At 39.6% G+C, this 15,837-nt stretch overlaps 1 protein-coding gene across 3 annotated transcripts in view; it reads left to right on the forward strand.

Moving 5' to 3' along the window:
• The window catches only part of LOC308087481 (5-hydroxytryptamine receptor 3C-like), a 41,025-nt gene extending 38,913 nt beyond the window's left edge, over positions 1 to 2,112 (forward strand). For all 3 annotated transcript variants that reach the window (XM_080431371.1, XM_080431372.1, XM_080431373.1), the window contains one exon: positions 621 to 2,112. In XM_080431371.1, the coding sequence (XP_080287497.1) occupies positions 621 to 1,033 (413 nt within the window). In that variant the 3' untranslated portion in view covers positions 1,034 to 2,112. The remainder of the gene's footprint in view (positions 1 to 620) is intronic.
• Positions 2,113 to 15,837: the final 13,725 nt, after the last annotated feature.

The following is a 15,837-nucleotide window of genomic DNA, read 5'->3' on the forward strand; positions in this document are numbered from 1 at the left end:
ATTGGCAATGAAACTGATCTTAACCCATTTAGACCTGGAACCCCATTACGTAACTATACCTTTCAAGCCTGGGACCCCTTTTGTGGTTCTTGTTGCTATGTGCAGTAAATAGCAACATGATTTTTTCAGAAAACTTAGGTCAGGATTTAGAAGGCATTTTTAGAATAGGCATCACAATCATACTGATAGTAGCGTTCAGCGTTGATCAGCGTTCTGAAAACTGACGTTCTGAGAAAATAAAAATCTACATTAACAGGCATGATTAAACCCTGATGTTGTTGATTATGGCTAGAGTGTATTTCCACGTAGTTTTTGCTCTGGACACAACACTCAATAAATGAATGACTAGGGGCACGGTGGCGCAGTCGTTAGCTCTGTCGCCTCACAGCTATAAGGTCCTGGGTTCTGGGGACGTTGTGGGCGCTGGGGGCGGGTTCTTTCCTCCGCATCATCATTGCCCATACCCTAGGTGAGGTCCAGGTGTGTCCCCAATCTCCACGCCACTCCTCCAATTTTCTTGAGCACACCAAGCCTTTGAAGTATAGTGGAAAAACAGTACAGCAACATGATTGTCCCCGACCCCTACTGTAACATCACCCTACTTCCCCTTTTCTACTCAGTGACAGTGAATAGCAAGGATGTCCAGCATGGTCCCGTCACCAACGGAGGACCTCGCATCTACATCACAGCAGCGTCTCAGAACACCCTCGACACTCCAGGGTCTCCAGTGAAAGCTCTCCCAGTAGACCCACTGAAAACCCCCCCAGCAGACCCACTGAAAACCCCCCCAGCAGACCCACTGACTCTGACTCCTGCCCTGGAGGAGCTGCTGAGGCTGGGCAGGGACCTCCGAGCCATCCGCATGCAGATGGACAAACACTTCCAGAGCAGTAAGAGCTCACAGGAGTGGCACAAGATAGGGCAGGTCATAGACCGGCTGCTGTTTGGACTCTATATCGTCTTCATCCTCATCAGCTTCATCACCATCATCATCCTCTGGTCCTTTCAAGGTGCCCGCCACAGGCATCACTGACAAAAGTGGTGCTAGTGTGAGCGTAGCCCGTTATGGAGGTTGATGAATAAACATCTTTGCTGGATCACTCAGTTTACAGGGGTGGCAAATAGGGTTGACCATTATTTTATATTCCAGGGTCCCCAAGCTGACAAGGGCCCTCAGAGATTTTATTATCTGATGATAAATATTCTGCATCGCTTGTGATGCTGTATATCGTCATATGGCTCAAAAGTGCTTCTCCTGCCTGCCCAGCTCAATAGAGAATGACAGTAACAATAGTAATATATTACTTACTACATATTACTTGTTTAAAAAGTAATATCACCTCACACACTCTATTAATCCATTGTCTTAAAAAATATAAATACTAGTATCCCACAAGGATTGAACGGATGATTTGACATTTTCGGGGAATCTTGTTGTCTTGTTGTCCTCATATGATGCAATCATGTACGGGTACAACATACAATACCACAAGTGTCCTGCAACATATTAATGAGAATGTCATCCCGACACTTTATGAGTCACCAACATTATTCAAACTATTTTTTTAAAGATTCATTTGTGTATTTTAGAATATGTTTTTACATTATAATGAAACATATGTAGGCTATATATATTTTTCTTTAAAAACAAAAAGGAAAAAAAGAGTGCCACGGACATAGACAAGTCTTGCCACAGACATGTTTGTCTATGTACGGATATGTTGATGATCATCATAATCCATGGTAACCCTCCATCCACAGCCTAGGATCTCCTCCAACCTAAAAGTTAGCTCACGTCTGATCAAAGTTAGGTGCCTTCGCATTAAACTATTGTGACACTGCATTCAATTACAATCCTGACATGCCCTTCATTAATCACTCATCATGTAGGCCTACATATCTTTTTTGTCTCTCAAGTTTCCTTGTTCCTTGTTGGCATTTTATCCTTGATGTTTCCGTGAGAAGCATTTAACATGTAATTATTATGTCTAATAAATCATTGTAGCTTGTAGGGTGTGTCTTTTTCCATTGTACATGTGCATGCCTTGGACATTCTCATCAACAGAGAATACCTGATCACCTTAATGGAATCCACTAGCTACCATACCGTGCCAAACCAAAGCTGGTAGAACTTGATCTCCTTCTGTCCTCAAGTAACACTGTCTTTTTTTTTTTTTTGTGACCAACTTTTTTTATTTTATCTTTTTTTAAAACAAGCTTTCAGAGGTGACAGACATTATATCACATTTGTGTGGGTAAGCAGTTCATACAGTTACTCACAGTGACATACGAAAGTGTCTTTTCAGTTCATATAGTCATGTACTGTATCCTCTGATCATGTGGCTGCTAGAGAGCCCAGGTCGCTTCTTAAACCCCCCGCCCCTACCAGACCCCCGGGTTCGCACAGACATTTTAGGACGGTGAAACCATGATGTATACATATAAATAATAAGATATTTTTTTTGATAATGCAATGAAGTGAAAAATCAAAGTAAATCATAATTGTGTTTGTTAGATAATCTTGTTAAAGAGTGAATGGAAGGGAAACAAACAAAACAGCACAAAAAAAATAATAAAAAAAAATAACAACATTCTTTTTGTTCAGTCTCAGATGTCAGAGTACATGTGTTCAACCTAGTGGAGTACTGTTTTAACCTTCTGGGCCGCAGTAAGTAAAATTTGAATCGATTCTGTCCTTGCGCCCTGTGCTCTAGCACTGGATGCCTCTAATCTCAAGACTTCGTAGAAGGACAACTTCCAACGGTAAATATTGAGATTGTGAGGTGGTTTCCATCTCATTACAAGCATTTTCTTTGCTGCCGTTAAACCAGCCAAAAACACTCTCTTTTTATGAGGTGTTAATCTTAGAGATGAATCATCATTTAATAATAGAATGTGTGGCAAACAAGGTATATTTATCTCCATTATGTCAGTGAGAAATAGTGCAACCTTGGCCCAAAAAGCTAGTACTCCTGGACATTCCCACATCATATGTACATATGTTCCCATGGCTCTTTGCGGACATAGAGAACATAAAGGACTTTGTAGATGTTTGATTTGGCAGAGTTTCCTGGGTGTCAAATAAAATCTTTGTATCAGTTTGTAATGAGTTAGTTGATTATTATAATTACGGGAAGTTAACGGAATATTATCCCATACATTCTGCCAATTTATGCAGGCGTTATAATCTTTTAAATCTATGTTCCAGACAGTGATATTTCCTGTAATTTTGTTTAATTTTCCTTGTATTTTATTATATATCCCGGAAACAAAGCCACTCTTAACATTTATGCCTCTTACTATAAGCATCAAGGGATGGACTAATAAAGGTTGATTCCATGGGACACCATATGTGCGCATTGCAGTGCGCAACTGTAAATAAAAAAAGAAGGATGTACTAGGGACATTATAGATTTGTTTGAGCTCTTGAAAAGATCTGAGGCCGTATTCGCTGTATATGTCAGATAGTTTGTGAATACCTCGTCTTTGCCAATTGGGAAATGTGACTGGTTTCCCACCCAACAGTAAGGAGTTATTATCAAAAATAGGGGTATCTAGGTGCCATTTTGTGTCCCACTGTCCCATTTCGGCAATATGTTTCCAAACATAAATTGAATGTGCTATAATTGGGCCGAATTTAGTCTGGCAAAAGCTTTGGGATAGACCAGAAAAGAGGATATCTTTGAATGTATATGGAGATACAATGTGCTTCTCCATATTTACCCATGGTACCTCAGAATCATTATTGAACCATCTTAGCAATGGCCTGAGCATAAAAGAGAAATAATACTGTTCGAAATTAGGAACCGATAGCCCTCCTGTCTTCCTACTGTTTTGGAGTGTAGAGTTGCTAATTCGTGGATGTTGTTCGCGCCATATAAATTTGAATACTAGCCCCTGTAGCTTCTCCCAGAATCCTGGAGGTGGTGGTAAATGAATCATGCTTACCAGAAAATTGATCTTGGGGAGAATATGGGTCTTGACTACTGAGAGCCTGACTGAGAATGGAATTAGTAATAGTGACCAACGGTTTAACTCATCAGATATTGCCTTCTTAAGACTTTTGTAATTTTTTGTCACCATTTTGTCAATGGATGGGTATATATCTATACCTAAATATCTGAAGCAAGAACCCACTGGTATTTCTGTATGTAACTGGGGACTACTTGTTGCTGTATTTAGGGGGAGTAAAATTGATTTATTCAAATTGATCTTGTAACCTGAAATAAAGCTAATTTTTTTGATAATATCTAAGACTACAGGTAGGGACCGTGGTGTATTGTCAAGGAATAATAACAGATCGTCTGCGTACAGAGAAATGTTATGGTGAGTGTTATTTACTATTATGGGTTTTATTTCGGCACAATTTCTAATTTTTTGGGCTAAGGGTTCAAGAGATAACGCAAATAATAATGCGGAGGCGGGACAGCCCTGCCTGACGCTACGTCTGATAGGGAAGGGTGTGGAACACTGATTGGATGTGATAACCATGGCCGTTGGATTATGATATAAATTTTTTAGCATATTTATGAATGTGTCCCCAAATGCCATATCTTTCAAAGTGTGCCATAAATACCCCCATTCCAACCTATCAAAGGCCTTTTCGGCGTCGAGAGACAACACTGCACATGGTGACACTTTAGGAGCCTTGTCAATAATATGTAAAAGTCGTCTTAAATTATCTGATGCAAATCTTCGTTTAACAAATCCAGTTTGGTCTGGGTGGACCATTATTGGCAGTATCGTCTCTAGACGCCGAGCGAGTACCTTGGCATATAATTTTAAGTCTCCATTGAGAAGGGACAGTGGGCGATAGTTAGCGCAGATGTTTCCATCTTTTCCTTTTTTCTGTATCAGTGTGATAATTGCAGTACTTATGTCTCTATTAAAACTCCCCTTCATAATGGCTTGTTGGAACATCTCGAGTAGTATTGGACCCAATTCTTCCCAAAAGGTCAAGTACAGCTCCGGTGGGATACCGTCGAAACCTGGTGATTTCCCATGTTTCATTTCTTTCAGTGCATCGTATAGTTCCTCCAGGGTAAAGGGAGAGTCCATTAAAGTTATTTGTTGTTCTGTTAATTTTGGCAGATCCAAGTCTTCGAAAAAGGAGTCTAAATCAGCTTTTGAGAATTGGGCTTCAGATGAAAACAATTGTTGATAAAAAAGTTTAAATTCAAGATTTATTTTGGCCGGAACGTTTATCATCACTCCTTCTTTATTTTGGATTGATGAAATATCTGCTTTCTGTTCGTTATATTGAATTTTCCTAGTCAACACAAAGCTTGGATTATTTCCATTCAGATACTCAGTTTGTCTCGTTCTGTGAGCTAGAAACTCTGCTTTTTGTGCCATTAGAGCATTTAGTTCGGACTTCACTTTCCAAAGCTTCCTTTCTCTTTCTTGATCGTAGTTGTTTTGTTGTTCTGCAGTTAGCAAGGAGTGTCTACTTTCCAATCTGGATATTTCTTGGTGATGGGCTTTGTTCCGTGCTGAGGCAAATGATATTGTATTATTGCGGATAAACCCTTTAGTTGCATCCCATAGAAATCTTACATCTGTAACGCTATTTTTATTGATATTAATGAAAGGTCTGAAGTCCGATCTAAATTGCTCACAGAATGATGGATCCTGCAGTAATGTTAAATTAAATTTCCATCTAGTAGCTCGTTTTGGACAATTTTCAATTGTGAATACACACAGATTGGCATGGTGATCTGATAAGGGCATATTAATAATGTCAGTTTTTTTAACACCGCGAAAAATATTAGCAGATATAAGTATATAATCTATTCTTGAAAATGTTTTATGTCTATTCGAAAAGAAGGTGTATTGTTTTAAACTTGGGTTATAATTTCTCCACACATCGATCAATGAATGATTTGACACCAGATTTTTAAATGCTGTTGTAGATGAGTTAACTGAGGTTGGCCCTGACTTATCCAGGTCTGGTGATAAAACTGTATTCATATCTGCACCAAAAATTATCCCACAATCTGAATATTTTTGTAAAATTTGTGTTAATTGAGCATAAAAAGCAGAGTCGTAGGTGTTAGGGGCATATGCTGATAACAGCAGTATCTCTTTGTCACTTAGAATACCCTTTACATAAGTAATTCTGCCATCTGAATCATTTCCTTTCTCAATAGAATTGAATTTGAGTTTTCTAGATATTAGAATTAGTACTCCTTTTGTTTTATTGGTAGCGGATGAGGAAGAAACAACCATGTATCTATTATTTTCTAATTTTCCTAAGTCTTGTGACATTATGTGAGTTTCTTGTAATAGAGCTATATCAATCCTTTTCCTGTCGAGATATTCGAGACAGCTGCTATATTTGATGTTCTTGTTTATTCCCTGTACATTCCATGAGAGTATATTTATTTTTGCCATGATATATTCTGTAGATTAAAATTTCCTTTGGCAATTGTTATTATATATATCTTGGAATTATTCATGGCACAGTAACAGAGGGGTTTCTATTTGCATTAAATTGTCGAGATATAGAATAAAAATAAATAAATAAAATAAATAAATAATATATAAACATCATGGAACCCTTCCCTGGTCTAGCATCAACCCGATAGCCTCCCACCACCCCTCCCCCCCGAAGACGGTCACGTGGATAGAATACCTTAGTATTCTTATTCCACATAGCCACCTTCCTACCTCCCATTCTCTGCCTATTGCAGAGTTGTGACATGTTGGCTGGTCAAACAGCTCCCTCTACTGGTCTCCCTGTGTTATTAACTACCTGCATTACAGAAAAAAACAAAATCAAGAGGGAAACAGAGGGAGAGAATTTCCTTTTTCTTTTTCTTTCTTTCTTTAATTTAAGATAAATTATATTAAGTAAGGAGAGTAATGTCCTGGGTGATATTATCGTCCTCACTAACCATGATGCCGACAACACCGTCCAAAGCCGCACTAATGGTAGTAAAGATAGAAAATAAAAAATCCCAGAAATAATAATTCACCTATCATAGCTACCACTAATACAGTCATTAATAACATAATAATAATAATAATAATAATAATAATAATAATAATAACAAAAATAAGTAAGTGAGTATATAAACTATGAGAAACTAAAACAAAATATGTGTCAAACAAATACTAATAATGATGATAACATCAGTGATAGAGGGATAAAAAGAGTAATGCTATGGGTGATTTTATCGTCCCCATTAAGCATTGATGACAACAACACCATCCCCTGCATCACTAGTGGTAATAAAGATAAATAATACATTTTAGAGAAAGTAAAACTACTAGCAATAATGATTCACCTAACAGTTACCACCAAATCATCACTAATAAAATTAATCATATTAATAATCACAAAAATAAATGAAAATAAACCATAAAAAACTAAACAGAAATGTCAACCACATCGGTGATAAGGAGGGGTAAAAAGAGTAATGCTGTGGGTGATATTATCGTCCCCATTAAGCATGATGACAACAACACCATCCCCTGCATCACTAGTGGTAATAAGATAAATGATACATTTTAGAGAAAGTGAAAAAAGTAACACTGTCTTTTGAAAAGCCAGCAATCTCTATATTAGCTATATGACGTATAATACGCACCCACTCATCTTTGAAGCTAAGTGGCCCTTTTGAGCTTGAAGCACTGTCTGTACTGATGAGACTCAACTATTATTATCCAAAATAATTAGGATTTAATTTGTTGGTCGTTAAGTGGCTCAGTAGTTAATGCAGACATACTATTGTTTTAAAATGTGCAGCACATTGGAATAGACCCTATTAAATCGGTACACAGTATCTCTATAGTCATTAAACGAAACGAGTCTTTCAGATTTTTCATATTCCATCCTGATTGGCTAAAAATGGCTTCCAAAGTTTGCAGGAGTGCTCCGTTTTGAACAAAATGCCTCAGATGATGAACACAGCATGTAATTTCCTTGAAATTTTGCATGCATATTCCCACTATGCAGAGAAAGAAATGCCACTTGAAAATGTTCAAATCAGCCTCATGGTGGCGCTATAACAGGCCCATTCGTGTTTTTACCTATAACTGCGCCGATCTGTGTAAAACTTTGTAAGCGCACTCCCTAGAGGTCAAGGAAAAACCCTTGCCCTGCATTTTTCACATCTGCCTTTTAGAGCGCCACCAGGAGGCCGACTTATGTAAAACACATTTTTGTATATTACTCCTTCCGATTTGATCAAAATTTCACGCAAATCGGTACACATGATCTCTATAGTCATGTAATCAAGACGGATGTGTTTGATTTTTCACATTCTGATTGGCTAAGATTGACATCTAAAGTTTTCAGTAGTGGCTTGTTTTGAACAAAATGCCGCAAATCATGAATGCAGCATCCGATTGCGGTCAAACTTTGCACGCACATTCACACTATGTTGAGGAGCAAATGCCACCCTTTTGACATTGGCCTGTTATAGCGCCACCAGCAGGTCTAATTTAGCAAAACTCATTTTTTGAACAAAATGCCTCAAATCATGAATGCAGTGTCAGATTGCCGTGCAAGGCCTAAGAAGAAATGGCACCCTTTTCACATTGGCCTATTATAGCGCCACCAGGAGGCCACAATAACCTACCTGACCTGGCGGAGACCTGTGCTCCGAGGAGCACTTTTTCTAGTTTCCTTATCATTCAATGGTCAAATGACATAATTGGCTCCCCCCCCCCCCCCAGCAATATAGTTATGTAAGGTTATGATGGGCTTTATAATAATGATCTGAGGAAACACTGCATTTGATCAACTATGTCGATCATCACACGCTGTACAGTTATGATACAAATAATACTTGGCTGACTGAAGTCCAGCTGCCTGGGTTTTATCAGGGTTTTAACGATTCTACATGTCTCCTAAATCCCAACAGTATTCTGAAAAAACTTATGTTTCTATATCAGTGGTGTCAAGGACCCCCAAAATGATATGTATTTGGCCGCGGACCCCTATCTCAAAATATTTTGTTCCAGGGACCCCCCAGAAGCAAAGATTTGAGTTAAAAATGTTCGCTTTAAAAATATATATATATTCAAAGATTTGCACACATTTTCACGATTTTTCTAAAATAGCAGATCTACAAGCTCATAGCGCGACAAAGTGTAAAATTTCACCTTTTTAGCTCAAATCAAAAATTCCACGTCTTAATGGGTTAATAGATAGGTTGTGTGATCCAACAGTAGATGAGGTTACTACGATGCAGAGATAAGGCTGCAGAGATAAGGCTGCGTACAGACAAAGGGACATTATGTCATGTCATGCACATGGAAACCGTGGAAGGGAACACACTGTCGGGTCCTTCTTAGGCCTGTCACAATTATTACATAATCGTCTAATCGCAATTATTTGAGATGATCGCAATTATTTTTGCATTATCGTCATAATCGATTCCATGTTGAAAAAAAATCACACATTTTCAAAAATTAAAAAAGCAGAAATAGCAGATCTACAAGCTTACAACGCGTCACTTTGTGACACGTTATAAGCTTGCCGATCCGCTATTTCTGCTATTTTTACATGTATAAAATTATCAAATATGTCAATAATTTCTTTGTATATTTCAGTTATTTGTCATATTTGCCCCTTGTGCAATTTTTGATTACGGAGCCTAAAAGGCTTCATTATGTTCCAATGTTCAACGGCCAAACACACAATTACATCATTAATCGCAAGTATTTGAGTGAAAATTAATCGTCTACTTAAATGTGTAATCGTGACTGCCCTAGTCCTTCTAACAGCAGCAACTGACAGTAGTAAATGTCGTCGGAAACTACCGACAAAACTCTTTTAGAGTGCAGGTTGATTCATGTAAAGCCGTGGCCTAACTAACGCATATTAAACTGGGTCTCCTTGAAATTAAAAAGGTTGAGAATCTCTGGTGTGCGTCAGTGGTGGAAAAAGTACTCAAATATTTTAATTAAGTAAAAGTATCGATACTGCAATGTAGTACTCTGTTACAAGTCAAAGTCCGGAATTCTAAATTGACTTGAGTAAAAGTACAAAAGTATTCCCAGCAAGCACAGTCAGGACCTGGACGAATCAGTGACGTCTCGATTGGGGCTAGATCCAGTCAAACCAAGACTAGTCAGATCTGGCCCAGAATACACCTGATTTCAACCAAAATAATTCCTGACCACGAAAATGGACGTCCTGGATGAATCAGAGAGAGTCCGATCGAGGCCAGATCAAGTCAAATCATAACTAGTCAGATCTGGCCCAGAATATAACCTTATTTCAACTAACATAAATCCCACAGACAGAATACTTTGCCACTGAAAACTACTCATAATGAAATAGTTGTAATTGAGCCCTTGCATGAACCTAGTTGTGACACTGCATTCTTTAAATCCTGTCATGCCCTTTATCCTTATCTAAACACTCATCATGTACGTACAGTATGATGGTTTTGACTCTGACCTTTATTTTTCCATTGTTCCACATATCTTTCATCACAACTATGCAAGGTCTAAGACTTCCTCATCATGATAGAAGATTTCTCATCAAGATATCACCGTAATGGAAAGAAACCACAACTATCGAAGCTACCATTGGTATGGTAGAACTGGTAGAACTTGATCTGCAGCTGACCTCAAGTAACACTGTCCTCCGATAATAACCATATGACCCGCACCCAAATGGCCCTTTGCTCATGTAATGTGTGATGGAAGCACTAACTGTACTGATAAGAACCAATTATTGAAATCCCAAATACGGAATAGACCACACTCATTGAGTGCCAGAATTATGTTATCCCAGTGCCAGAGATTTTTCAATTTATCTTAGATTTTCAAGTAGTCACAGAATTTTTATCTCCAGTATAATCGATCCACTGATGGGTGCTAATCACTGAGGGTTGCACTGTGTGGTTTCACAAATGTCAACGAGGTCATCGCGACCTTGTTGACATTAATTGTCTGATGTTGAAAATAGCATGTCTGGGTCAAAAATTCATAGTAAAAAAAAAGTGCTTAGGAGCCGAGATACAGCCTTTTTCAGTAATAAGTTAAACAAGGAGTGAATGGAGCATCAAATCTTCAGATAATGATATCTTGGGTTCTGAACATTAAAAAAAAATGAATATATATACACGTCATTGGCACTTTGCGCCATTGCGGTAAAACATGTGAAACACGTCAATGGCACTCAATGAGTTAATACTTGTCTTAGCCTCTTGGCAGTCTTAAGGTTTTCTTCAGAATAGGTAACCTCTTTAACGCTGGCATCCACATTTTGGGCATGTCATTATAGGTTAAGTAAATAAATAAATAATTAGAAACATTTCCGAAATGTTTTGAAAATACCAGATCTACAATCTCTCAACATGTCAAGATGTATTGTGTTGTGAGCTTGTCGATTGGCTTTTAAAACAATGGCTTATATTTATTTGTTATTCAGTGGTTAATGCAGATATACTATCATTGTAAAATGTCTAGCACATTGGCATAGACAACATGGCACATTAGGAGTTCATTATGTATTTCTGGTAAAAAAAACAAAACAATATTGATCAATTATTTTGTATGTCTGTGGCAAAAATAGAATATCGATGAAAATGTCCATCACAAGCTTGCATGGTGATGACCCCTGACCCTAACATATTGCTGGCTTACTAACAACATACATGCATGCACACTGATCAACGTGTTTGTGTACTGCACACGTGTGTGCTGCTATAATAATAAATACAATAGCGAAACCAAATAATATTAGTTTTAATTAAGAACGTGTACCATTAAAGCCAGGATTATGTTCTTAATCGGGGTTGATAGCAGGAGTAAAATTACAACTCGCGGACCTTGAGTCCGGGAGGAAAATGCGATCCTCTGTTCTATTCCCACAGCTTGGTCAGTGCCGTGGCCACCAAGGCTACGTTAAATCACTGCAGTTCAGTCACTTTTACTTTGAAGAGGAAAGAAATCTACTGCTGGTAGCGACAGAGTAACCTAAAAAAGTGTGCTCCTTGGAGCGCAGATCCCCGCCAGGCCGGGTTGCCTAGCCTAGGGTTCTCAAAATTTGGATGACAGTCATAGCCAATTGGAATTAAATCTGCTAACTGAGTGATACATTTTCCTCACATGACTGCGATCCATAGATACTATGTACCAATTTGTGTGACTTTTGAACAATATTTGAAAGGAGGACTAGCAAAAAGTGTATTTGGAAGAAAACGTGAAATGGGGAAAATCTAGCCTGGCACAAATGGCCAGGGCCTATATTTGGAGTTGCATCATGATCCAAGGCATCCAGAGATTTTGATTGTATGACCTACGGTTCAAGAGTTATTGATGCCTTTGTGTGTTTTTAAACTTAAAACTTATTAATTGTGTCCTGGGGGAGGGGGGGGGGTCTCTTAGCATTTCTTTGAATTTGATCATTGTTACCTTTTTCTTGACTTTTTATGCCATGTAGCTCAAGATTTGAAAGAACTGGTGCAGAGTTTCTTCCTTGGCCTACTGAGAGTGCATGTGCATACAGTTTCATGCCGATCAGTCCAACGGTGCCGGAGATTAGCTGTTTACAGACAGACATAACAATGTGTCCTTGCATAGATTGACTTTTCAAAGTTAAGGGGGCAAAATGGAATGAGTCTTTCCCAACAAAACATGGACGAACCTGAACCAGTGAGCCAATGAATGGGGTTTGATCAAGTCCTATCATGTCTAGTTAGATCTGGTCCAGAATATCACCTTATTTCAACTAACATACGTAAATCCTATAGAGAAAATATATGTTTCCACTGAAATCTCCTAGACAGAGAACTAAATCGTTGTAATGGTCAAATCACGTTTTTTTTTAATCCTGGCCTGTTTTTATTCAAAGTCGGATTATGTGTGACATGTGTGACACAATAACATAATTTGCACAGATGTAGGCAACAAGCTGATTTCATTGGAAGATTTTGTGGACATTCAGGACTAAGATATCACAGCAGATATGGATATGGGGATGATCTTTGATCTAGATTTACATCATTTACAGGACGTCGTCACCATGACAATCAATGTATGACGCCTTTTTACGGCAGTTTGGGTGATCAAAATGTTGTTTACAATGTCTTTCAGTGATGTTCAGAACTAGGCCAAATCATGGCCGATATGGGGATGATCTTGACATCATCACTAGGACATACAGTAGTATGGACGGCTTTTTAGTGACCTAAAACAGCCTGATATACGGCCAGTTTGGGTGATTATAAAGTTGTTTAGATGACAGAATCAGAATCAGAATCAGAAGACTTTATTGCCATGACATGTGAACATGTTAGGAATTTGATTTGGTACAGCGGAGCACAGTTTACAACAGACAGAAACAACACTCCCCAACACCACAGCAGCCATGGGCGGCGCTCTCTTGGGCGGGTTGCCCGTTCCCTCATTGCAACGAGTTTTGGACGGGGAGCGGGGGTGGGATAGAATGGGGTACAAAGGCAAAAAAAGCACTGCTCGCACGCTCTGCTCCCAAAAGGGGCAGAGCGTCCGAGGAGCAAAAAAAAAACACCAGGGTGGAGTGGGGAGCGGAGCAGGACGGTGATAGGAGCGGGGGGGGGGGGGGGTGCGAAGGCATGTAGTGCAGACATGTGTGTGTGTGTGTGTGTGTGTGTGTGTGTGTGTGTGTATGTGGAACTCTGTGACATGTCCTTGGGCTTCACCCAGTTCAGAGCAGTCTCTTGGCTGATGGCAGAGCTTATCGCATGTTGTTGTTGTGCGATAGCAGCGAATTGTAAGGCTGCGTGAGACGTCCTTGAATGGCTTCCGAACCAAAGTCATAACACCAGGTGTCCATGAGGGGGGCTGGTGGAGGGGGGGTGGGTTCTTGGTATGGGTACGGTTCTGGGGAGGGGGGAGGGGGGGGGGGGGGTGGGCATCTTCTTCTCTGCATTTCGCTGGGTGAAAAGTCCAGGTTTTTGGCTTGGGGGGGTCCAAATCGATCCTAAAAATCCAAAGCAGACAATTTATCTACTATTTATCCAAATGTGGGCCTTCCAGTCTGTCCATGCCCGCTCTGATCATGGTCAAATAGCCTTGCAGCGCGGTTATGTCATCATAAGATTTAAGGTTATGTCATCATAAGATGACGTCTTGGAAATGACGTCAAAATCAAGACGTCATGATGACGCCATGATGACTCAATGATGACTCAATGATGACGTCCTCCGGTGACGTTCAGTACTAGGCCAGATCACAGCCGATATGGGGATGATCTTGAAGTCATCACCAGTACATCATATGGACGGCTTGTCAGTGACCTATAATGGTGGCTAGAGGAAGTCCATTTCCCAGCATGCACTGGGGCACCAAGGACTGTATTGTTCTTATTTGTGTAATTATTTTAATATGGGAATGAGTATTTGGGTTATGTTATGGGTCATTGTGTTTAGTGTTTTGTTGTGGTGTTATTTGGTGATTTATGTTTTTATATGTAAATTTGTTAGTAAAACCATGAGTTTAAATGTCTGTTCGTTTAGTCAGTCCCTCTCCCCTTTTCGTATTTATGTATAGTATGTGTTGATATGGGAATGTTGAAGTTGGTTGATCCAATAGAGAGTTGTCATGGCTCTTATAGGGAACCCTACTTCAGGCCTATACAAAACATTGCTTTTCGACACTATGCTGCATGCAATCAAATCAATATCAGCCAGTGTCTTGTATAAATGAACATGACGACTTGACACAAAGTCAGGTAACGTTTTGGTGACGTCTTACAGTGACGTTCAGAAATAGGCCAGTCACAACCGATATGGTGTTGCTTAAATGACGTAATTTACAGGAAGTAATTTATGCGACTTTTTAATCACCCAAACTGAATGTCTGTTTTAGGTCACTAAAAAGCTGTCCATACGATGTCCTGATGATAACGTTCAAATCATTCCCACATCGGTCATGATCTGGCCTTGTCCTGAACGTCACCGAACAACGTCATCATGACGTTCAGGACAAGGCCAGATCACAGCCGATATCGGATGATTTTGACGTAATTTCTAGGACGTCATCTAAGTGGCTTTTTCATCACCCACACGGGCCGTAATAGCGGCTGTTTGAGGTCACAACAAAGCCGTCCATAAGATGTCCTGGTGATGATGTCCAAATCAGCAGTCTGCTTCAACCCACTTGAGGTCTGAATGGTGTTGTTGTCTCCGCCAGGCCCGCAAGGCATGGCGAGAGAGTATGTTTTGCCCCCTGTCCGTCCGTCCGTGTGTCCTGTCCGTCTGCGGACAGCTAATCTCCGGCACCGTTGGCCCGGTCGCTGCAAAACTGTGCACACACACTCCCTGGATGCCAATTCAGAAAATTTCACATGGCCCTGTTATAGCGCCACCAGGAGGCTGATTTGTGCAAAACCCAATTTTTTATATTACTCCTACAGATTTTATCCAACCGTCATGCAAATCGGTACACAGTATCTCTATAGTCATGTGATCAACCCAGATCTGTCCGATTTTCCACCCTTTTCACATTGGCCTGTTATAGCGCCACCAGCAGGTCTAATTTAGCAAAACACCTTTTTGGCACAAAATGCCTCAAATCATGAATGCAGTGTCCGATTGCCGTGAAAGGCCTAAGAAGAAATGGCACCCTTTTCACTTTGGCCTATTGTAGCGCCACCAGGAGGCCACAATAACGTACCTGACCTGGCGGAGGCCTGTGCTCCGGGGAGCACTTTTTCTAGTTAATTATTATTTTAAAAGATTTCTATAGATTTCCATAAAGATTTCATGAGTTGAAAACAAATTCAAATGTTTTAAAAGATAATCAAATAATCAAAGAAATTCCCTAAATTAACATTGTCACCTGCCGTGCCCTTTTTCAATGCTCACTAAAACGTGCGTCAGCGGCATGCAA

The sequence above is a fragment of the Gymnoscopelus braueri genome (assembly GCF_963280865.1).
Source record: "Gymnoscopelus braueri genome assembly, chromosome: 6".
Classification (NCBI taxonomy): domain Eukaryota; kingdom Metazoa; phylum Chordata; class Actinopteri; order Myctophiformes; family Myctophidae; genus Gymnoscopelus; species Gymnoscopelus braueri.